Here is a 23,090-nt window from a genome sequence, read left to right on the forward strand (position 1 = left end):
CGTGCACTGGCACGATCGCGCTATTCATTTTGGCTAACGGCAGCTGTAGCGAGATCGCAGCGAAACGGCATCGAAGGCAGTATATATCATACCACCTAGAGCAGCCTCATTTTCCCAAAGGTGTGAAGGAGACATTGGGTGGTCGCAAAATAAAAAAATATATATATGTAAATAAATATCGAAACTTAAATCATTAACTGGACCATTGTACGCACCTTCATGTCGGTACTGAGCCTTCGTCACATCCTTCGCAGTTCGAACACCACGAGCGTACCTGGTCTGGCACATGTCGTACGGCGGCGTTCCTCTCGACCAGCTCAAGGTGGGTGTGTTGTTTGTAACGACTTCACCCGCCCTTCACACCAGAATGATGTGCTCTCGCTTTGCAAGTGCACACAGTCTCGACTGTGTTGCGTGACGGGGCTGCCGACGACAAAGCCATGGCGAGCGAACAGTAACATCAAGCACGTTCTAAGAATAGACTGAGCACTATCGCGGTTCTTTTGCTTTTCCGGCCAGTTCCGGCATGCCTCGGCAAAACACTCCTGGCCCCTATAAGCGCTCAAGGACTTTGCTCTATAGCCAAGCTTCATGTCTGCAGTGGATGCATGCACGAGCGGACAACTTCGTTGACGTCGTTATTGTTATCGGCTGCTCGACGCTTTACAGAATAATCATTACCAAATAATTGTTGAAAAGTTGACCACGCATAATAATATTTCTGTTAGTTTTAATTCACGCTGTTATATTCTTTTAAAGCAAAGCTGTTAAGGGCTACTTTCCCCACTATCGTGTCCGCGTGTAGAAAAAAATCCAAAGCTAGTGCAATGCCGGGCCGATCCGCGGCGGAGGTGACGCAGGCGTAAGCAGTCCCAACACGTGGGCCGATCCCGAAGGTAGTGTCATACCGGGCCAGAGTGGAAGGGCACTGAGTTTTTTCTTTCCCATTTGGTGGAACGGGATGGCCGCACTGTATTCGATGTCAGAGCCACCGTATCTTTGTTACGCCACGGCCGACAGCTTGTTGCAAGCAGATGACGCAAATACGTTGTTTGAAACAGAGTGAGTTACGCGTTTGTGCTTAGTGGTACGCGCTCCTAAAGACATCACGCCTCTGACAGTGTTTCTTCTTACACCACATCGATAATCCTCCCCGTTCTCACTAACGCTATCTTTCTTTATAACGCCTTCTGTCTGGTGCTTTTCAATTGAAAAGGCTACGGGCATATCCGGTCCCCCTAAGAGGCTGGCTTGCCTGCAAGGAGATTAACAAGAGCACCTGAAAGAATGCATGTTTACGTTAATAGCGCAAGAAACATAAAAAACTTCAGATAAAACGATGGTAGTTCATCAATGTCACTACTGTTAGTTGATTTCAGTCTCACACCAGGAGGACCTCAACTTAATAACAACCGGTACATCTACTTGTGACTGGTATTTCATTTCATTATCAGCATATTACGCAAGTGTTCTAGACGTCAGTCCATCAATTAATTTTTCTAATAACGACGACCAGCCTGACCTACACATTTATGCTTCAGGTTAATCTTTTTCTTCAGCGCTGGCGCCGTACTTCCATAAAGACATCTGAACCTGCAACCTTTAAAAAGGCTCAATCATAATTCGAGACTGGAAATGCTCATAATCAATGTAATAACGGGAAATTTTAAAAAAAATATTAAAAGGGATCGGAATAATATATCAGTTTAACCAATTTAGTGCTACTAACTGCTTTCCCTGCGCTGCAGTTGGACAGCACGGTGCAGATCTGGAGCATCCTCCACCAGGTGGCGATGTCCCTGGCCGTGGCCGAAGAGGCACTGCAGTTCGAACACCGGGCACTCTTGCTGCGTCGTGTGCTCGTCAAGTACACGTTGGAGAAGACCACACGCTTCACCATCCGCGGCCGCGACTATCTCATCGAGACGTGGTTTATGGAGGCGTGCATCTTGGGAGGAGCCTCGGCTCGTCTCAGCGATGGTCAGTCTCGCGGCCAGAGTGCAGGCGAGAACGCTCGATTAGGCTTTGGAACGAGGTAGCGCTGTCGTTGCACTGACAGCACGAGCACCCGCAATAGAGAGATATATATAAAGCAAGGAACGGAAAGGAAGGGAGGTCAACCAGGCGAGCGTCCGGTTTACTACCCTGCAGTGGGGTTAAAGGAAGTGGAGATAACTGTCCGTATCTAACTGACAGTATCGGGCTTCTGTGTTAGACGTCCCTTATTCTAACCCCGCCTTTGGACAATAACATTCGTCTGTTCAAATACATGTAGCACACATGTACAGCGATGAGCACAGTTAGGGTGAACACGCGAGCGCGTGGCCGACGGCACTGTTAGCGCCGCGTCACGGCGATCGCTGGAAGCATTGCACATGCGCAGTATGCGCTCTGCGAAAGAATATTTCCACCGCGCGCACCCCGTCACTGGAGACGCTCGTTCGTCGTCTGCTAGCCGCATTTCTGTCTGCTGAGCTGACACTTTCAGTACTTGCTGGCCAATCTGGTAGAAAATGTGGGGCGTCAATGAATAAATCAGCATAAGACACTTTGTGTTTCAATTGTTTATTGAACTAAACTGCAAGCTCGCAGTGTAAGTGGAACAGAGGTACTACAGGGAAATAAAATATTAGAATTTCTAGAACCGAGTCACGTTACCACCGACAGCAACGACTGCCGCTGTCCTGGACGGTAGCGAGTCATAAAGTGCCTGCACATATTCGTGATTGGCCTTTAGGCTTTCCCTCTCGTGGCTGACTGCGGCCCACAACTGGTCGGAAGTCGCGGAATGAAGGGGCTTTCTTGCCAAGGCAGCTTTCAGGCGGCCCCACACGTTTTCAATAATATTAAGGTCCGCCCCTTTCGATGGCCATTCCAGTATGGGTATGTGCTGCTCTGCCTGGAAGTCCTTCACAACCCTGGCCGTGTGGATCGGCGACTGGTCTTGCTGGAAAAGATAGTTGCCGTCGGGGAATAAACTGCTCGCATACGGCAACAGCACATCGTTCAAAATACTACAGTATTGCTGAGACGAAAAGTGCCCACGTATGCGGTGTAGTGGTCCTAAACCATATTGCGAAATCGCACTCCACACGCTCACACTTGCTCTCCCGCTGGTAGAGACGCTTTGCACGTTGTCTGGATCGTTCCTGCGTGGCGTTGTTAAGTAAGAAAACAACTCTTCAACGAAAAAGGTTACGTTACCATGTTTGTGGCTGTCTCCACACAAGCACTCTTTGGTCTTGTCGCGTCAAAAACGCGGACTCGTCCGAAAACACACGTCCCCAGTCTTCGGTTGTCCACGACACGTGCTGCTCAGCGAACCGCCGTCGTGCTTCCCTGTTGGCAGCCGTAAGTAGCGGCTTCTGTGCTGCGACGTAACTGCGAAGGCCTGAACTACGCAGGCGATGTCGAACAGTAGTGTCCGAAGCGTCTAAATCCAACTCCTCGCGAACTGCTGCGGCAGGCAAAAAAGGATTCCCGACAACAGCTGCAATTATGCATGCATGCATCTTTGTCATCTGCGGTAGCCTTAGGACGAGGTGCACGTGGCGCTTCCTGAATGCGACCTTCGTTCTTATATGCCTGAATTACTCGGTTCACAGTCTTGAGAGGCCTACCTACTAAAGAGCCGATGTATCGCTGGGAATAACCTTTTAGTGAAAGGTCAACGATAGAGAGTCTTTGAGGATCCGGAACTCTAGCCATAACAGCATGTGGCGACAGACTGAACGTCTGCGGTAGATGCTCGGTGTTTTATATGCTGCATTTGCATGCGGAACAACTCTGAAGATATTAGTCACGCCCCACATAGCTATGTGCGTTTTTTTCAGTTTTGTTTTCTTGAAGCACTTGAAATGCCGGAAGTATCAGCTCACAAGGCAAAAGTTCGGCTAGCAGACGATGGACGGACCTCTCCAGTGACGTGATGCGCGCGGTAGAAAGACAGCCTCGCTTCACGTGTACTGCGCATGTGTAGTGCTTCCAGTGATTGTCGTGACGCGGCGCCAACAGTGTCGTCGGCCACGCGCTCGCGTGTTCACCCTAACTGTTCTCATCGCTGTACATCTGGAACACCAAGGCGATCAGTGGCTCCAGGGGCATTCACCCAGTAGCACAAGCCAGCTGATATTTTCGGACGGCACTATCTTCAAGATCGGCCACCTAAAGTGGTTAGGAATAAGCCCGACGCGGAACGGGGAGGGTAGCTCGCTAAGAAAGACATTGTCTTCAAGACATCAATGGCGTTAACGCAGACCGCTCGGTCTGTGTGCCGGTCCTTCCGTGTCTAGCTCGTCATGCCGCCGTGGTCACACTGTCCACGAACCGCCGTCGTCATTTGATAAATGTTATCCAATTCCATGCCATCCGATCGCCATTCATATGTTCTCAATCCCGTAAGGCCGTGCACAGCACAGCGTAAGCTCACCATTTCCTTTCTTCAAATCACCGTATCTATACACTCACGGAATTACGGTCATTCATGTCGAGTAACTAACATATCACACCTCATAACCATCTTTTATGTCGGAGAACTCACTCCTTTCGTCATATATCATCGCATGATAACTGCGGCATCATCACAACTGACGACAGCATGACAGTGCTGGAATGACGGAGGAGGAACGATGTCGATGAATCGACGAACGGTGTGTCGACGTCTGCAAGGATATTGGATCACGTTTGTCAAATGATGACGATTATTTTTATACTTTCTCTACGTAAAGGGACACTATAAGGGAAACAATAAATCAGTTTAGACTAATGGAGCTTTTATACTTTCTCTACTTAACATGCGGCGCTCGTGGTACTTCAGGCAAGTTACTGAGCTCTTTACATGTTCAGCATTTGTCGAGCCAATTACAGTAGCAGGCGTACCAAAAAAAAAAAAGATTATCCGTCCTGCCAAACTTCGTTTTCTCAGATCTTGGGAACTATGACATGACGTAAACATGTTCTTTGTACTTGTTGCTCTTTTATGTTAGTTTTCTTTTGCCATCGCAGGTGACACAGCGGTCCTCACGGTGACTGAGGACCACTTGCACGAGCCGATTGACCGTGCTCTTCCAGACGTCGACTATATTATGAAAATGATAGTTAGGTAATTTATACAATTTCCTGTCCCGTAAAGTCGCGAGCAAAAGTTTGGGGACCAGGAGTGTCGTGGCTTTTTTTTTTTTCGCTGCCTTCGCATTCCGGCTTAAATCAAAAGTGCACGCCTACGCGCGAATTTGCGACTAATACAAAGTGTACAACAGATTCCAGGCAGCGGAGCTGTTATAGAATATATTTCAATTTTTTGCCGATGCAGTGATCTGCAAATATTTGCTCGCGACTATACGTTCTTATTTCACAAAAGGTGTCCCTGCTTCACAAGAGGCGTGAACCAACTGACGCTAAAATAAGTTCAAAAAGTGGGGTAATCTACAGCTCCTGTCTCGCTGCTTTTACTGTTTATAACTGCACCGGTGTGTCATGCGGTACTCGGCATTCTTAATTTACTTAGCAATTTAGCCTACTAATAAGTGCCATGTGGACTTCGTGCAGGGCGTCGCGCTTTTGTTGTTAGTTTGAAGTTTAGCTTTATTGCGTGCAGCGTGTATGTCTGCGAGTGTGCGTTCTGTATGTGTGATCGCTGTGTGTGTTCCGTGACTATCGTCCTACAGCTGAAGTGACACAGCAGGCGTTCAGCTTGGCTCACATCTACAGCTTATCATTGCAGCCACAATTCTTGCCCTTTTTATTATCACTGCGTATCTGTCCACGCATTTTATGTATACACCGCATATACTCCATAGACAAATGTCGTTTACTCTCGCTTATTTCCTCTTTTCTAATACAGTTCATAGATTCCTGAACAAGCTACACGGACATTAGCCGAGAAAAAGGGTAAACACACACGTCCACACCTTCCCTATAGAAAATATGTTGACTATATACAGAAAAACGTCACAGAAAACATCCGCAGACAGTCTGGATAAATGTCTTGTAAGGGGATTTGGCACTGGACTCCATTCTCTTCCAGTATATCTTTCTCTCTCTCCTCCCTTCCGGCATCTATTCTTTTCCCTCCCCTTTTTGCCAAGCAGTTGGTCGAGCTTTCTGACGGGGGCAGTTACAAGCCCGTCATAGAGTTTTGCCTCGTTTGTAAATACAACGCGACGCGCACTCAAAAGAAACACGCACTCAGTGTTCTATCCCGCAGAGCTGTATATGGCACGGAGAACCCTTAGACCCGCTTATATAGGTATCTGCCTAACGCTTCGCCTAGCCACTTATTAGTTGCTTTTAATGTTTTAAAGCGAAGCTTTGTTTACGAGCATCCACGAGCTCTGGCCGACCGTGGCTGCAGCGAGGTGCAACTGAGCTCTTGTCGAGTAGCTTACCCGCAGGACAGCACACGACTGCACAATGTCACAATCTCCAGTAGCGCGCTCACCCTGGCCCCGGTGCTGTGTCATAGCAAAGCGAGCCCATGCCGTAGACTGTGTAACGCGTGGACACGTGACTAATGTTTCGGGGCTGTCCGCGTCTTGCCGTCTGCTGTGGTAGGCAGGTAATCGCTGCGAGGCAAAACGCTGGGCAGAATAGAATCGACTGCGTGGCATTTATTTACCCGCTTCGCGATAGCTTCATTTCTCAGGTATCAACATTTGGGTCAAATCTGCGTACATTTCTATGTGTGTGGCTAACTTGACGAAGTGCTGCTTTTACTATAACTTTTTATCACTTGGCGATTCCGGTTAAGAGTACACCGTATTATCACATGTATTAATTTTAATATTAATACTATCATTACTAAATGAGAAATATGTTGATCATAGGTGGCGCTAAGATGATTTCATGAGGGCCACCGAGTAAAAGCCATTTGTTGCCTCTATCCCGACACCCTCTATTATGCGCTGTCAGAAGTACTGCGGTTGTAAACCTCGTTTGATATTTTATGCATATCGTCCCCTAACGAAATGAGTTGTACGGAATTTCTTAAGGTTGAAGAAAACAGATCTGAAAGATTGTAGGCATCGAGTTGCAAGCAATGTGCGTCTGTGTGCACGCGTATGTATGTATGTATGTATGTATGTATGTATGTATGTATGTATGTATGTATGTATGTATGTATGTATGTATGTATGTATGTATGTATGTATGTATGTATGTATGTATGTATGTATGTATGTATGTATGTATGTATGTATGTATGTATGTATGTATGTATGTATGTATGTATGTATACGGCCGTGCATGCACGTTATGTACTGTTCTGTACGTACTACGTACACATGTACGTTGTACGTACGAGCGTGTATATATGACACAAATAGTGTTCCGATACTGTCCGTATAACTTCCACAACAGTGTCGTTCGGCGCCATTTGCAGCATCGCATAGTTTCTTTATCGCTTTACTTCTTTATGTCAACTTTTCGGCGCCTTGCATACTCTTTTTTCATGTTATTACGATCTTCCCCGTGGCCACGAGGCACTTCAGCCGTCATTGTTGAGGTGTAACACCTTCGATGCCGACAGCCTCTCGTTCTTTCTCTCCAAATTAATATTACTTATTGAATTAATGCTACATTTTCGATAGGACAGCTTGCTCTTTCCTAACACTGAAAAAACTGCTCCTGGTATAGGAACGACTGGCGCGCATTCTACCCGCAAACCAATCTTCTATGGCTGCATCACGTGACGAAGAAACTACGCCGGCAATACAAGCGGGCATTCGGCCGCTACATGAACGACTTCGAGAAAGTGTTCTGGACGGACATCGGCAGCTGGAAGCAGGAGCTGCTGCAGTACTCTTCGCTAGCCGAGTTCGCAAACAACCTCCCCGACGTCCGAGCGCAAAGACGCCAAGGGGGCTTGACGACTACGACGACGCGCTGATTGCGCGAGGGCAAACACGTCTGCTCGAAATTCTTTCGGCAATATTGCTGCAGCCTGTCGTGTTCCCTTGGTATGACACTTTCGTAAAGTGCGGGGTGTACCTTTGATGTCTGCCAAAGACAAGTTTATAGCAGAGCACTAACTAACAATTGGCGCTTTGCTGGTGGCTGGACTTTGGAGAAACGATTGTCATTTGACTGTCAAAAACAGTACACTCACTCAGCCTTGCACAGCTGTTAAGGCGTACAACCACACCTAACCTTCTTTTGAACGAAGCTGATGCCCAATACCAAGCGTAGCGGTATAAAACTAATAACTAACTCTATAACAGTTTTGTTATGATAGCGGTATACTTTTGGTGTTTGTCAAAAGGCCACTCGTGCTTAGAATGTGAGAGCGCGGCTTGGGTCGCCTTTCAGCGAAGTTCACGCTTTATCGTAATGCGGGTCATACTGCCCCAGCCTGTCTTGCTATCTTCATTATGGATTTGTAATGTTCAGCGAACCCTTGACGTTTGTGAGAAGTCTCTCGCCACGACTGTGCGAGAGTATATGGACCCTTTTCACGGCGACCCCGCGGACGCCAACAGGTTTGATCACGTGGTGACGCGTCTGTTAGCTGTCTCAGCTGCCTCCCCCACCTCCGCGTTTTCAATCGGTTGTGCACGACGCACTGATGCGGATAAGCAAACCGCTATTTCAGCATATGTCGTAGGCGGTGACTGGGTGGACGACACTCGAAGCTTTGGCCACCGATTCCGAAAACACGCAAGCGCTTTTGCAAATTATTGTGCCTTGTCCGAACGGCGCCAGCAGCGTGTACATGCCGTGCTTGCGCTTTAACTTAAATTCCGGCATTTTACGCGCCAAAACCACCAGTTCATTACGAGGCAGGCCGCATTGAGGGATTGACCACCTTCGGGTTTCTAAAGTGCGCCCAATGCAAAGCACACGGGCGTTTCTGCGTTTCACCCCAATGTAGGAAAGGCCAGGATTCGATCCCGCGCCTTAGGGTTAATAATAGCGCCGCGCCATAGCCACTATACGTCACCACGGCAGGTTGTGCTTGTACTAGAAGCGGGGCTGGAAATGTTTCCCTGTTGGGCGAACTTTCCGCTCATGAATTAAAACAATGTCCGAGCATTTTACTATTCGTTCTTCATTTGGCTAACACTTTGAAGCAGCGGCTTGTCATATTTCCGATTCGGTAAAATTCCTGAGTGCGGTCACTATCTGATATGCGACAGATTTTGTTCTTGCTGCGCAGAATGCTTGGAACGTATATGTTCTTCACTCTGTAATAGCTCGTAGAAGAGATCTATTATGGCTACTTACTCGCTTACTCTGTGGACCGTTACGAAGCGTTCAGCTTAAGACAATCGTATATTGTCGATGTAGTAGCCGTAATCCATGCTTTGTGGTGTGCTCACCCGTGCTTTTGGGACAAAGGAACGACAGCACAGTAGTGCAAACAATCACAGGGGCATTTATTCCACCTTTTATAAACCAACATACAGCCAGCCGAATAATCGATAGCACATGCCAATGCACGCACGACAAATCTAGGAAGTTTGACTCGCCGCGACTGGATAGCAAGCGAATATGCTCGCCCCATGCTGGACACCAACGCCAGGTCGTTCGCGCGTACGGTCACTTGAACGGTGGCGCGTTTCAACAATCGTGTTCATCCACTCCGGTGTAGGCCTCCCGAGACGGTCTCGCAGAAGCATGGACCCGCGTACGCGCGGAGTATCCGCGCCGCTTGCCATGCCGGAGTCAAAAAGGAAGAGCCGCCTCCTTTTTACCGCCACCTAACCCCGCCGTTAGGTGACGTTAGCAGAGCAACACTCATGCCATCTCTCGTATTACCCTGCACGCATTATCCTGCAGTAGCCTGCAATATCCTGCTCTCGTATTACCCTACAATCCGGCTTCGCCGCGTCGCCGCGGCCCCTGTGCGGGAAAACAACATATCAAAGGACGCGTGAGAGTGGCGCATCCCCACAATTTCAGCGCATTATATCTAGTGTGCGCATCATCCTTTATTCTTGGTACGTTGGCAATAGATTGGGCGCAAGTTTGCGTGGGTGTTGCGGTGGATGTGTGTTGATAACATGCGAACAATTGACTATGCCCGGAAGCGGCGTTACTCCCTTTGTCACACTGTAACGACCGACGCACTCACTCTTGCCTACGTTCCTGGGTTTAAGTGCTTTCTTTGAAGGTTAGCGGGACAACGCTGATGGGCGTGTGAATTATTTTATCCTCGAGGAAAGCCGTGCATCGCTAAAGGCAGGCGACACAGTCGGTCCTTATACATCAGCGATCCGTGGAGTTTGTCACGCAGATTGGTTCCATTCCTTGATATGCCAGTCACTGTTTTTGCAGCCAACTATTGCCCACGCCTTCCCTCTACAGTACTACATTTTTCAGCAGGAATGGGTCGCACAGTGCGTCAGCAAGCACCCCGTCGCGTTTCCGACAGCCGATCACGCAGTAGCAAAACTAAAGTGGTAATGGTGTCGGTATTGCTGCGGCTTTCGCTGAGGCAACGGGAAGGCGCGCTGTCGAAAGAACCATCTCGTTCCATAAGAGCACAAGCGAACTGCTTCCCTACCATCAGGGGTCTGTCTGCAGGCAGCGAGCATGGCCTTCCAAGGCACCCGGTTCCTCGATCGGTCAAACGAAGCGCATCCAGGCTCCCAATACTCGACGCGACTTTCATTCGAGTTAATCTACAAATACGCTTCTTGTTCTTTTTCTTTTTTTTTTATTTTCCTAACCGTTCGAAGCAGGCACGTACCCAGGATTTTTTTTCGGGGGGGGCCCACCACCTCCATCATCATCATCATCATCATCATCATCATCATCATCATCATCCTGTTTTATGTCCACTGCAGGACGAAGGCCTCTCCCTGCGATCTCCAATTACCCCTGTCCTGCCGCCAACCGATTCCAACAAGCACGCGCGAATTTCCTAATTTCATCGCACCATCTATAGTTTTCTGCCGTCTTCTACTGCGCTTCCCTTCTCTTGGTACCCGCTCTGTAACCCTAATGGTCCAACGGTTATCTAACCGGCGCATTACATGACCTGCCCAGCTACATTTTTTCCTCTTGATGTCAATTAGAATATCGTCTATACCCGTTCGCTCTTTGATCCAAACCGCTCTCTTTCTCTCTCTTAACGTTATGCCTAGCAATCTTCGTTCGATCGCTCTTTGCGCGGTTCTTAACTTGATCTCAAGTCCCTGCCCCATATGTCAGCACTGGCAAAATGCGCTGAGTGCACACCTTACTTTTCAATAATACTGGTAAGCTTCCAGTCAGGAGCTGGCAATGTCTGCCATATGCGATCCAACCTATTTTTATTCTTCTGTGAATTTCCTTCTCATGATCAGGGTTCCCTGTGATTAATTGACCTAGGTAAACGAACTCCTTTCCAGTCTCTAGTGGCCGACTGGCGATCCTGATGTCTTGTTCCTTTGCCCGACTATTTATCATTATCTTCGCCTTCTGCCCATTAATATTCAACCCCACTCTTACACTTTCTCAGTTAAGGTCTCCAATCATTTGTTGTAACTCATCTGCATTGTTGTTGAATAGAACAATGTCATCGGCAAACTGAAGGTTGCTGAGATATTTGCCGTCGATCTTTACTCCTAAGCCTTCCCAGTTTAATAGCTTGAATACTTCTAAGCACGCATTGAATAGCATTGACTCCCGGTCTGACCCCTTTCTCCATAGGTATCTCCCTGCTTTTCTTGTGTAGAATTAAGGTAGCTGTAGAACCTCTGTAGATATTCTTACGCGAAGGACGAGTCAGTAAGACGAGAAACTATTTACAGATTATATTTACAACAGCGGTTGCAGCGCTGACCAGTTAGATTCACAGCGCGAGCCCAGTTCGTTCTTCCTCCTCTTTTCTGAAGTGATAGCGCCCACGCGCCTCGTTCAAACAAACAAATACCACAAGCATGTAGCAATATTTTCCAAGCTTTTTACGTGAGCGTTCTGTACTCCTTGATTACGTAGTGCCTCTATGACTGCTGGTATCTCTACTGAATCAAATGCCTTTTCGTAATCTATATAAGCCACGTAGAGAGGCTTATTGTACTCTGAGGATTTCGCGATAACCTGAGTGATGACATGGATGTGATCCATTGTAAGGTATCTCTTCCTGAAGCCAGCCTGTTCCCTTGGTTGAAAAAATTCAGTGTTGCCCTTATTCTATTGGAGATTATTTTGGTAAATATTTTATATAATACTGGGAGCAAGCTAATGGTCCTATAATTTTTCAAATTGTTAACGTCTCCTTTTTTGTGGATTAGTATAATATCTGCGTTCTTCCAGTTTTCTGGGACCCTTGCAGTCGATAGACACTTCGTATAAAGAGCCGCCAGTTTTCCAAGCATTATGTCTCCTCCATCTTTGATTAAATCGACTGTTATTCCACCTTCTCCTCCCGCTCTTCATCGTTTCATTTCTTGCAGGGCCCTTCTGACCTCATCGCTACTTATAGGAGAGTTTCTGTATCCTGTTCATTACTGTTTCTAAGTGAGGTATCGTGTCTCCTTTGAGTACTGTATACAGGTCAGCTTAGAATTTTTCCGCTGCTTTTACTATATCTTCGAGATTGCTGATGGTATTATCTTTTAGTGTATACATCATGGTTTGTCCCAAGCCAGGTTTCTTTTTTGCTGATTTCAGGCTGCGTTTGTTTTTTACAGCTTCTTCAGTCTTTCTCGAGTTATAGTTTCGAATATCAGTTATTTTCGCCTTGTTGATCAGTTTTGACAGTTCCGCGAATTGCGTAACGCTGTGCGGCCGCCAGTCCCACACAACCGCGTAGAGCGCAGGACTCTGCGATTCTAGATGTACTGCGCTCACCGCGAAAGGTTAGATAAACACCCAGATAAGCACAGCAGAGAAGTGGCCACGTGAGGTGGTTCGGCCGATAACTGTAGAAGCGTCATTCAAAGCAAGTAATTGTTCTCCACTTCCGGCAGCGTTTTCTCTACTTCCTTTTTAAATAAAAAGATGTTGATCCATAAATATTCTCATAAACAACGGTTATTTTTTTTATTATTCGATTTTCCTTGCAGTTTGGTTGTTGCCTTGGCTCTCTCCCTTAGTAGATCGCTTAATTTCTCAACTCCTTGCGATTTTTGTTTCCAGTTGCCAGTTTTGCACGAAATGTGCTATACAATTAGGGAAAAACAGACGAGGTAACGGGCGACAGTCATCTTGCTTATGGGTTTAAGGGTTATTGCAGGGTTTCATGATGGACGCACTTTCACATTATTTTATTTCCCACCTCATCTAACCCATATCACGTGTATATGGTTGCGGGCATCTGCCAGCCTCGCGGCGAGCCGTAACTCAAGGAAATAATGAAGCAAAGGGAAAAGTTAAACGCAATTGGCGTTTTCTCCGGCCGCAACTCGTTCCACGAGAGTACAGACCAGCTCAGTAACAGCCGCGTCCCTTTCCTGGTGCCAGGATCAGCCTAAACAAAGAAGGTTGAACTAACAAAAGCAACAGCTATGCGCGTGACGGTTGAATAGATGGTGACAACTGAACGCATATCGAGGTAATCGCACGGGTGCGGAATTTATGAGAAAACTGTCCTTCACATTACAAGAGATGCCGAGAACTACCGCCATCTAAAAGGAGTGAAAAGGGCAGCATAAGGCTGACCGATTAATAGCTGCCAAGTCTCAACATTGATCTGGCGGCGCTTTAGGAATGTGTGAGGAGTGGTGGCGTGGGTGGGGAGGGGGGGGGGGGTATGCCACATGATTTCGGGGGGGGCCCGGGCCCCCCCGGGCCCCCCCCTGGGTACGTGCCTGGTTCGAAGACTAATCAAGCGTATAAGGAGTAGCTTCGCTCTCATGCACCCTTGTAATCGTAGAAATGAAATTGAAAGAAGGTTAAGATTTATTTCGTATTGTTTTTGTTCTTTGTTCTTTGTTGTCTTTTTTTTTTCACTGTTATAGGTATTTTCAAAAGAGTGAAGTACTGCAATAATGAACTTGACACGCCGAGAAACGGGCAGCCGCATATTTCAGTTATCTCCTGCACGGCAGCGCTTCTCTGCGTTTTCATCAACTATGCGTTCATTTAGCACACCTGGCGCCATCTTCTCATATCCACGTCTGACTTGGCATCTACATCGCTTTGCTTTCTGTCACTTCGCCTTTACACTAACCCTCTGTATTAACCATTTAGGCATGTGCGTACGAGCATTACTTCGTCTGTTGTGCTTATTTCTTCATCACCACACGTTCGTATAGAAAATTGCTCGTGGTTGCAACGTAGAGAGACGGCACATATGAAGCCCAGATTCCTACCTTGACGGTGTGCCACTGCATGTTTGTCATTCGACAAGAGATTACTTCGTCGTAGGAAAAATTTTAACTGAAGACAGCCCACCTGCAACTTAGACATTAGCCGTTAATCTGAACCGCCCCAAAAAACGGACGGCATGCAGTGCCTCAACGCCAGGAATCGGAGGTCCTCTTATTGCACCGAGCTTCGCCTTTGCCGCGGTCATAATTGGCGGAGGACAAAAAACAACACATTGTCCGTTACGCCAACAATGCGGTATGGGAACGTTGTGTAAGAATATTTATTTATTCCGCTGCACCTGCGTTCATGCGTTCATAGGCAATGAAATCAGCTTGATGAGCTTATTTTCAATCCACGGCTACACTTGACGTAGAGTTCCTATGATTATTTTCGATAAACTAAATTGGTTGCAACATTTTTCTGCCACTTTTCAGCAATTTCCCCGCTTACGGAAGCCTTTCTTCCGGCAACAGTAGCGCATTTATTAAAGCTGGACGGCGGGTCATCAGTTTAGGTCAACTGAATTTTTCCCTCTAGCGGGAAATCGCCTTACACATACAGTGCGGGCAAGACTTGACAAAAAATTAGTGTTCCAGTAAAATTAACTCCATCGCTAATTTCTCTTACTTAAAGAAAGCATTGGTGTATGATGGGTTGCCATCTATAAAAAAAAAGAAAGTACGATTTGTAGGCTTCCCTGTGTCATTTTTGTGGCAATCATTGCTGGAACACTAATTAAGACATTCCCTCTTAATTTGATCCGTACTGTACGCACGGTGCTGCACCGAGCGTTGTCTGGCCGGACCAGTGCTTCTGCGTCCTCAAGACTCCAATTACGACCATGTATGAACTCTGGCACGTGAACTGCAGGGCCTGTGTCATTTACCGAATCCCATTTCCCTGTGGAAAGAGTTGCATAGGACAAACCGGTAGGAGCATTAATGATAGGCTTAGAGAGCACTGCAATAAAGTTAGCAAGGTTTCGCCGTTTGGCTTCCTCGCAATTCATTGTCACAAATGCGCATGCGTTCCGCGATTCGAAGATACAGTTATTATCAGGAGAAGCAAATGCGAATTCACTCGGCTCAACATTGAAAGTGCTCATATTGAAGAGTTTGGCAAAGCTTGTGTCAGCCATTCTTCCCTGTCACTATCAAAAAAAGAAGAGCTGGAATTCCAGAACCTGCGTTAAACATAATAGTTGTTGCTTAGTCTCCAAGTGCGCTGTACTGTCATTTGCTCTGTTAATCTTGGCAGTAGCCGCATGCTTCAAAACGAGAAAATGTGAGGGTATCAAAGTGGCGTCCATCCCTGAATAAAAATTGATGTTGGAAGTTAGCGCCTGTGTGTGTCTATTTTCTCTTCTACGTCCTCGTGTTTCTTGCACTACAAAAAAAAAAAAACCTGAAAAGCGATTGATCTGGCTTTGTTTAGCTCTTCGGTGGAAACAGTGATTTAAGGAAGCCAGTCGTTGGAGGCTATGGATATGCCACACTGAAAGCGTATAGCCACATTTTCAAAAGAATATAACATGGGATTACATGTTTCCCCCAAAGGCAGTGTTCATGGCATAGCCCTTGTGCGAAGTTTTTTACTCTGAATGTTTAATTGTGCCCCGCAACCGCAGTTTTCAAGTTATTCAAGAGAGAGAGAGAGAAATAACTTTTATTTATATAGCCGGCAGATTGGTGGGGGGGCCAACCCCGCCTAGATGGCGACCAGAAGCCCTTGAGCTCTAGCGGCATCCTCGGCCTGCTGGACAGCCAAAAGTTGTTCTTCGGGGCCCGAGCTGAGTAACACGGTCTCCCACTGCTTCCGATCCTGAATTTTTTGGCCCTGTCGGGGCGCTCGACGGCAGGCCCAGATAATGTGATCCAGGTCCGCCCTATCTTGACAAAGTTTACAATTGGCCGAGTATTGGTCTGGGTAATAATGATTATAAGTCACCGGGTTTGGATATGTATTTGTTTGAAGGAGGCGCCATGCCACCGCCTGCTGCTTATTAAGTGATGGGTGGGCGGGAGAAAAACGCACCCTCCCTAATTTGTAATGATTAGTTATCTCCCTGTAGCCAACCATCCGGTCCCCTGTCAGCCCCAGCCGCGGCGCCCCGGTGGCTCGGCTTGTGAGTCCTCGAGCCACGGTGTCGGCCGCCTCATTGCCGGAAAGGGAGGAGTGCGCAGGCGCCCATATGATATGGACAACCCGCTCACCGCAGAAGTTTACCAGGATACGTTGTGATTCCGGCGAAATGCGCCCCTTTGCGTAATTTAAAATGGCGGTATTAGAATCACTGATTATTATCGTGGCCAGTGTGGAAGCCATTGCGAGAGCAATGGCCGATTTCTCAGCCACCTCGGCTCTGTTGGTTTTAATAGATCCGCTAACCTTACGCTCACCTTCCGAGTTCACTGCAACGATACACATATTCTGATTATTCGTGTACTCTGCCGCGTCGACGTACACCACGTCCTGAGAGCGTTGGAATCTCCTCTGTATAGCCCTTGCCCTTTCCTCCCGCCTTTCCATGTGGTGTTCGGGATGCATGTTTTTGGGTAGCGGTGGAATAATAAGCTGCTTCCTTATGTCGTGGGGAATGTCTACTTTAGTGCCATACTGTGATGCGTATGTTACTCTAAGCTTGTTAAGTATGTGCTGTTGTGCCATTACCACAAGCCCGGATTCCGAATCTGCAAGATGCAGAATCTATCCTGCGAGCGCCCTAATTCTCCCTTCACAAGTCAAGATGCTGAGCCGTCAGGCAGCGGTGTCCTGCGGGAGAAGCATCGGCAGGCGACGTGTTTAGACGTGTCAGCGTGTGCCAGACAGCCCGGCGCCGCACCTCCTTTTGCATGGAGGTCTCCGCGCGCGCGAACTTTGAACCGGGTGGCCAGCGCGGTCGCTGGTTGGACCCCTCGGACGACCGTCGTGTGCTGACTTTGTATTGGGCCGTTTGAGTGACAATGGTTCCTCGGGGATTATAAAAGCAGCGACGCGCTGCCTGAAAAACAGGATCCGCCGACCCACCGGGAGACAGTGTCGCTCCCGACTGGGGTGAGAGGTGTCACGCGTTTTCGCCGGACGTCGCCGTGCGAGAACAATCGCGTTTGTTGTGAGCACTCGGCCCCAGTGCCGACCCGTTCATGTCCTGTATGATAACCTGTATATAATGTATAAAGTCCCTTTTGTTATTCTCATCGACGCCTGGCTCGGAGTCTTCGCTACCAACGCTCTGTCACGAAACGGGTGACGAGCGCTACGGGACCACAAAGCCGTAATCGTGGTGCAGCGGTACAAGTTCGTAACACTGCTGGCACCGGTTGGATGTCGTAACACTGGATGGCAGCTACGGGATTGACCGGCATCAGCTACCTCGGCGCGGTGAGTGCCTGAAGTTTACCTCAAACACCAGACTTTCTCTGACACAGGTTATAGTAGCTTAGGGAAGGATTTGGTGTTGCATTGTGATAACCTTGTGTGTTTCAAGCCTAGTAAGAGTGTTTTGAAAACCAGGGGATGCTGAGGGGGTAAAACGGGGCAGTGTGTGAAATACTTGCATATGTCTTACTAGTAGTGCTATAGTAGCGTACGGCAGGTATATTCAAAAAGGGTAAACAGCAGGAGGACAGTGTGAACGATGGAGAAGTACAAGGTCAAGGAACTTCTCCAAATTTGTGAGGAGTTGGGCATTGAGTTGGGCTCAACTAAAAGAAAGAATGCGATCCTTGAGGTCATGAGGACTGGGGACGTAACGGCTGAGGAAGCCGCTGAGGCCTGGGCGGATATCAATGAACGTCGGGAAAGGGAGGAGAAGGAACGTTGTGAGCAGGAAAGGAAAGAAAATGAACGTTGGGAAAGGGAGGAAAGGAGAGAAAAGGAACTTCGCGAGGAGGAAAAGGAGGAAAGGAGAGAGAGGGAGCGACGTGAGCACGAGCTTAAAATGAAAGAGTTGGAGATCCGAAATAACTCGCCGGCGCCTAGTCTTACTTCTAATGTTCCAAGAATACGAGATCAGCTTCCACCCTTTGTCGTCGGAGAGGATATGGCCAAATACGTCGTGAAATTTGAGCACGTGTGTAAACGGAATAGCATTGAGCGATCCCTTTGGGCACAGAATCTGTTAGCCTTGCTTCCTGGGGAGGCATCAGACGTAATAACTTGCTTATCGAAAGAGGCGTTTGAGAGCTACAGTGATGTGAAGGAAGCGCTACTGCGGAAGTACAAATTGTCGCCCGAAGCTTTCCGGCAGAGGTTCCGGTATGCAAAAAAGGGTAAGGAGTCGAATGTTGACTTCGCGTTTCGTCTAAAAGCCGACTTGGTGGAATGGCTGAAGGGCGAAGAGGTTTACGACGACCGCGACAAAATTGTCGAATGCATCGCGTTGGAGCAGTTCTACCGTTGCATTGATGAGGATGTCCGGCTCTGGCTGCAAGATAGGCTAAAGGAGGTTAAGCTAAACAAGGCAGCAGAGTTAGCGGAAGAGTATTACACCCGCCGCAGCTTGCACAGCAAGGCAGTGCGCGTAGAAAAAGCTGATAGAAGAGATGGGTTTTCCGGGAAGTCCGACGAACGGAAGCAAATCACGCGTCGCGAGTTTCGGAAAGATGAGTCTCTTACCAAAGAAACTGTAAGGGAAGGACAGAATGCATCTCAGAATGCTAACGATGGTCCCAAGCAGCGAAACGATACGACGCGTTCTTTTGAAAAACGGAAGCCGTTAACTTGCTACAATTGCAAAAAGCAAGGGCACATCGCAGCGAGCTGCCCAGAGAAAATTGCTTTTGCGACAATACGGGAAACTAACAAAAACATACGACTATTGGAGCCATATATGCGGGAAATTAAGGTAAACGGCAAGAAGTGCCGAGCACTTCGAGACTCTGCAGCAACTATGGACGTTGTCCACCCGTCTTTCGTCTCCTCGAGTGATTTTACGGGAGAGTGCGCTTGGATACGGCAAGTGGCCGAGGAGGAGAGTGTCTGTTTACCGATCGCAACGGTTACCATTGAAGGAGAGTTTGGGAAACTTAACACAGAAGCCGCTGTGTCTGCCGCCCTCCCGGAGCACTTTCCCTACCTCTTCTCAAATAGCTCGGAGCAGCTGCTGAAGGATCAGGGCAAATCATTCTTTGCCGACGTGGCGTACATGGCCCTCACGCGATCCAAAGCGCGCCAGCTGTCGAGGGAACTTGACTTTGAGTCGGTGAGCGAACAGCAGTGCGGCACACGGACTGATCAGGGTAACTTGAGTGGCGAGCAGGCACGGGAGAGGCAGAGCTCGGAGGCTGGCCTGGTCGAGCGTGTCCTGGAAGTGACTGGGAGTGACGCGTCCCGTGCTAGCCGCGATAAGGACACGACGCCGCAGTTAGGCGACGCAGGATCCCTACTCGCTCCGGTTTCCGCCAGCTGGCAGGAGCTGGCTGCAGTTGAAAGAGAAACTCTGATTCGCGAGCAAAAGGAAGATTGTTCAATAGCCGATCTGATGAAGAGCGTCAAACTGGGAGTGAAAAAAAAGAGGGTTTCATTTTACGAGGAATCTGGCTTATTGTACCGCCGCTACACAGATAAGCAGGGTCGCAAATATGAACAGATTCTGATTCCTCGGAAATATCGCCGACAGTTACTGGAACTCGCGCACGAAAATGCGTGGGCAGGGCATCTTGGCTTGAAAAAGACCAAGGCTAGAATGGCTCAGGAGTTTTATTGGCCGTATTGTTGGAAGGATGTCGAACAATTCGTGCGCTCTTGCGACACCTGCCAGAGAATCGGCAAATCCACTGACAAGTGGAAGGCACCGATGAAGTTGGTGCCAGTCATATCCGAACCTTTTCGGCGACTAGTAATCGATATTGTAGGCCCTCTGCCAGAATCAACGAACGGTTGTAGGTATGTTCTGACCGCCCTGTGTGTCGCGACCAAGTTCCCCGAGGCAGTACCTCTTAAGGAGCTAAATTCCTCCCAGGTCGTGGACGCTCTGCTCTCAATGTTCGCACGCGTCGGGTTCCCTTCCGAGATTCAGTGCGACAATGGCAGCGTCTTTACCAGCTGCCAAACTTCTACTTTTTTGGAAAGATGCGGCATTAAAGTAGTGCACAGTTCCATCTATGACCCGCAATCTAACCCAGTAGAGCGGATGCACTCGGTGCTGAAGCGAATATTGAGAGCCCTGTGCTTTGAGCGTCACTGTGACTGGGAGGCCTGCATTCCCGCCGCTATGTTCGCCTTGAGATCGGCTCCCCATGAGAGCACCGGCTTTAGCCCCGCGGAGCTTGTATATGGCCGGAGCCTAAGAACTCCGTTGCGCATGCTGCGAGAGTCTTGGGAAGGCAGTGACGACGACCCAAATGTAGTCTCGTACGTCCTCGACCTCCTCCAGAGGCTCGGGAAAACCAAAGATCTTGTAGAGAGCCACATGAAGGCGGCGAAAACCTTGTCAAAGGAATACTACGACAAGTCAGCAAAAAACGCACCTTCGAAGAAGGTAGCCAAGTGATGTTGCTGCGACCGTCGAAAAAAAACAAGCTCGAGGTTCATTGGGAGGGGCCCGCAAAGGTTGTAAGTAAGCTTTCCGATACCAACTACGAAGTTAAATTAGGGAAACGGCCCAACAAAATTTACCACAGTAACTTGATGAAGCCCTACATTCAGCGTCGCGCGATTATAAGCATGACGATAAATGCTGACGATGAGGAAGGGGCCGAAATCCTGACGACGGCTGATATGAAGGTATGTGGTATAGAGCTAATGGTGGAACAGCTGACGTTGGAAGCGCGTCTAAGTGCCGCCCAAAAGGAGGATTTAAAGGGAATCGTTTCAGAGTTTAGGGAGGTTTTTTCGAGCCGTCCCGGAAGAACAACGGTCCTAGAGCATGACATCGAGTTAAGCTCTGATCAACCGATCCGCAGTAAACCGTACCGTTGTTCGCCCGTGCAGAAAAAAATCATGGCTGAGGAGATTCAGCGCATGCGTGACTTGGGGGTTATAGTACCAAGTGAGAGCGACTACACGTCGCCCTTAATACTAGTCCAGGCTCCAGGAAAAGATCCGAGGCCATGTGTCGATTATCGGCGTCTGAACGCGATAACCCGAGATCAGACATATCCTATACCGAACCTGGAAGAAAGGGTAGAGACAGTGTCGAAGGCAAATTATATCTCTACCCTGGATCTCGTGAGAGGCTATTGGCAAGTACCCCTTACGGAACGGGCTAGCCGCTATGCCGCCTTCGTTTCCCCGCTTGGAACATTCCGGCCACTCATGTTGAGCTTCGGCCTCAAAAACGCGCCGTATTGTTTCTCTAGCCTGATGGACAGAGTGCTTCATGGTTTAGGCGAGTTCGCATTGCCGTACCTCGATGATGTTGCCATATTTTCGGACAGTTGGGAATCACATCTGGAGCACTTGCGAGTCGTGTTGAGCCGGTTGAAAGAGACAGGTCTTACTGTGGAACCAGCTAAATGTCACCTAGGTTGCGGTGAAGTGACTTATTTGGGCCATGTGGTGGGGCGCGGCCGGCGTAGACCGTCCGACATCAAAGTAGCTGCTATTATGAACTATCCCCGGCCAACCACGAAGACGGATATACGGGCCTTTTTAGGTTTAGCTGGATATTACCAACACTATGTGAGAGACTACTCTGACCTTGCCAGCCCGCTAACCGACGCACTTCGGAAGTCGGAGCCCGTTAAGGTGACGTGGGACTCAAAGAAAGAAAATGCGTTCCAAATGCTGAAGCGAGCATTAAGCCATAAGCCGGTTCTGACGGCACCAGACTTTTCGAAAGGTTTCGTCATTCAATGCGACGCGAGTGATCGCGGCATGGGAGCGGTACTATGCCAGGAAGATGCTAGTGGTCATGAACGACCAATTTTGTATTTAAGTCGCAAACTAAGTTGTAGAGAAGAGGCATACAGCACCTCTGAGAAAGAGTGCGCCTGCGTTGTGTGGGCCGTTCAGAAGCTGGCTTGTTATGTCTCCGGTTCTAAGTTTGTTGTGGAAACAGACCATTGCCCTCTAACTTGGTTAAGTAGCATGTCCTCTAAAAGCGGCCGTTTGCTGAGATGGAGCATGACCCTACAGCAGCACAGCCTCGTTGTCCGTTATAAGAAGGGAAGGTTGAAGGCGAACGCTGATGCTCTAAGTCGTGCATTCTAGGCCTCGCTTCTTTCAGTGGCCTACTCGTTCCTGCTCGTTACTTACCTTCTCTTACTTCGCGACGACCTGTCCTGTTCACAGGGAGATCGGGGTAAAAATGAATGACCTCATTTGCTTCCTCGGTAGTATGTTTTCGGTCCAAAGCGATTTCAAGGAGACCATTCTATTTGTCATTATTATTGCTGATTATTAATTGTTTCTATTTTGGTGTGTTGTTAATTTGAAAACTGATTGTTTGAGCCTTGTGTGCTAGATCGTACACCTGCCTCTTGTTGCAGCGGGAGCAAAAGGGGATAGCGATTTAGTTAGGTTGATTTGGATTATGGCCTTGTCTGGTGTTTGACGGGAGACAGAGGGCACTTGTTCGTGTTGGGTGTTGCCTTTTGCCGGTCGGTTTTGCAAGCTGCAGAACGACCAAGCGGGACCAGTGGCGAGAAGCAAGGTCTTAGGAACGACCCGAGCGGAGCTGGTCAAGGTGCCTTGGCGACGACGCGGTGAGCAGAGCTCCTGTCCTGGCGAGTCGGACCTGGGCACGTGAAGTTACCTGGCGTCCCGACACTGGACGTGAACTTGGACGAGCCTGACGAACGTGCGCGCCCGGCATCCGAGCCACGTGGAGGCAGCTCGTCTTCCCGGCACCTTATCTGAGGGCGGGGATGCTGTTGTGCCATTACCACAAGCCCGGATTCCGAATCTGCAAG

The 23,090-nt window shown here is 48.5% G+C and overlaps 1 protein-coding gene and 1 long non-coding RNA gene across 2 annotated transcripts in view; both read left to right on the plus strand.

Moving 5' to 3' along the window:
- The window catches only part of LOC135906317 (serine/threonine-protein kinase haspin-like), a 30,498-nt gene extending 22,580 nt beyond the window's left edge, over positions 1 to 7,918 (plus strand). Inside the window, exons 8-11 of the mRNA XM_065437659.2 lie at positions 255 to 322; positions 1,749 to 1,980; positions 5,005 to 5,101; positions 7,633 to 7,918. Of these exons, the coding sequence (XP_065293731.1) occupies positions 255 to 322; positions 1,749 to 1,980; positions 5,005 to 5,101; positions 7,633 to 7,885 (650 nt within the window). The 3' untranslated portion in view covers positions 7,886 to 7,918. The remainder of the gene's footprint in view (positions 1 to 254; positions 323 to 1,748; positions 1,981 to 5,004; positions 5,102 to 7,632) is intronic.
- Positions 1 to 23,090, plus strand: part of LOC135906322 (uncharacterized) — a 93,759-nt gene that overhangs the window by 32,155 nt on the left and 38,514 nt on the right. The gene's annotated exons all lie outside the window — the stretch shown is intronic.

Source organism: Dermacentor albipictus, chromosome 5, assembly GCF_038994185.2.
Source record: "Dermacentor albipictus isolate Rhodes 1998 colony chromosome 5, USDA_Dalb.pri_finalv2, whole genome shotgun sequence".
Lineage (NCBI taxonomy): Eukaryota > Metazoa > Arthropoda > Arachnida > Ixodida > Ixodidae > Dermacentor > Dermacentor albipictus.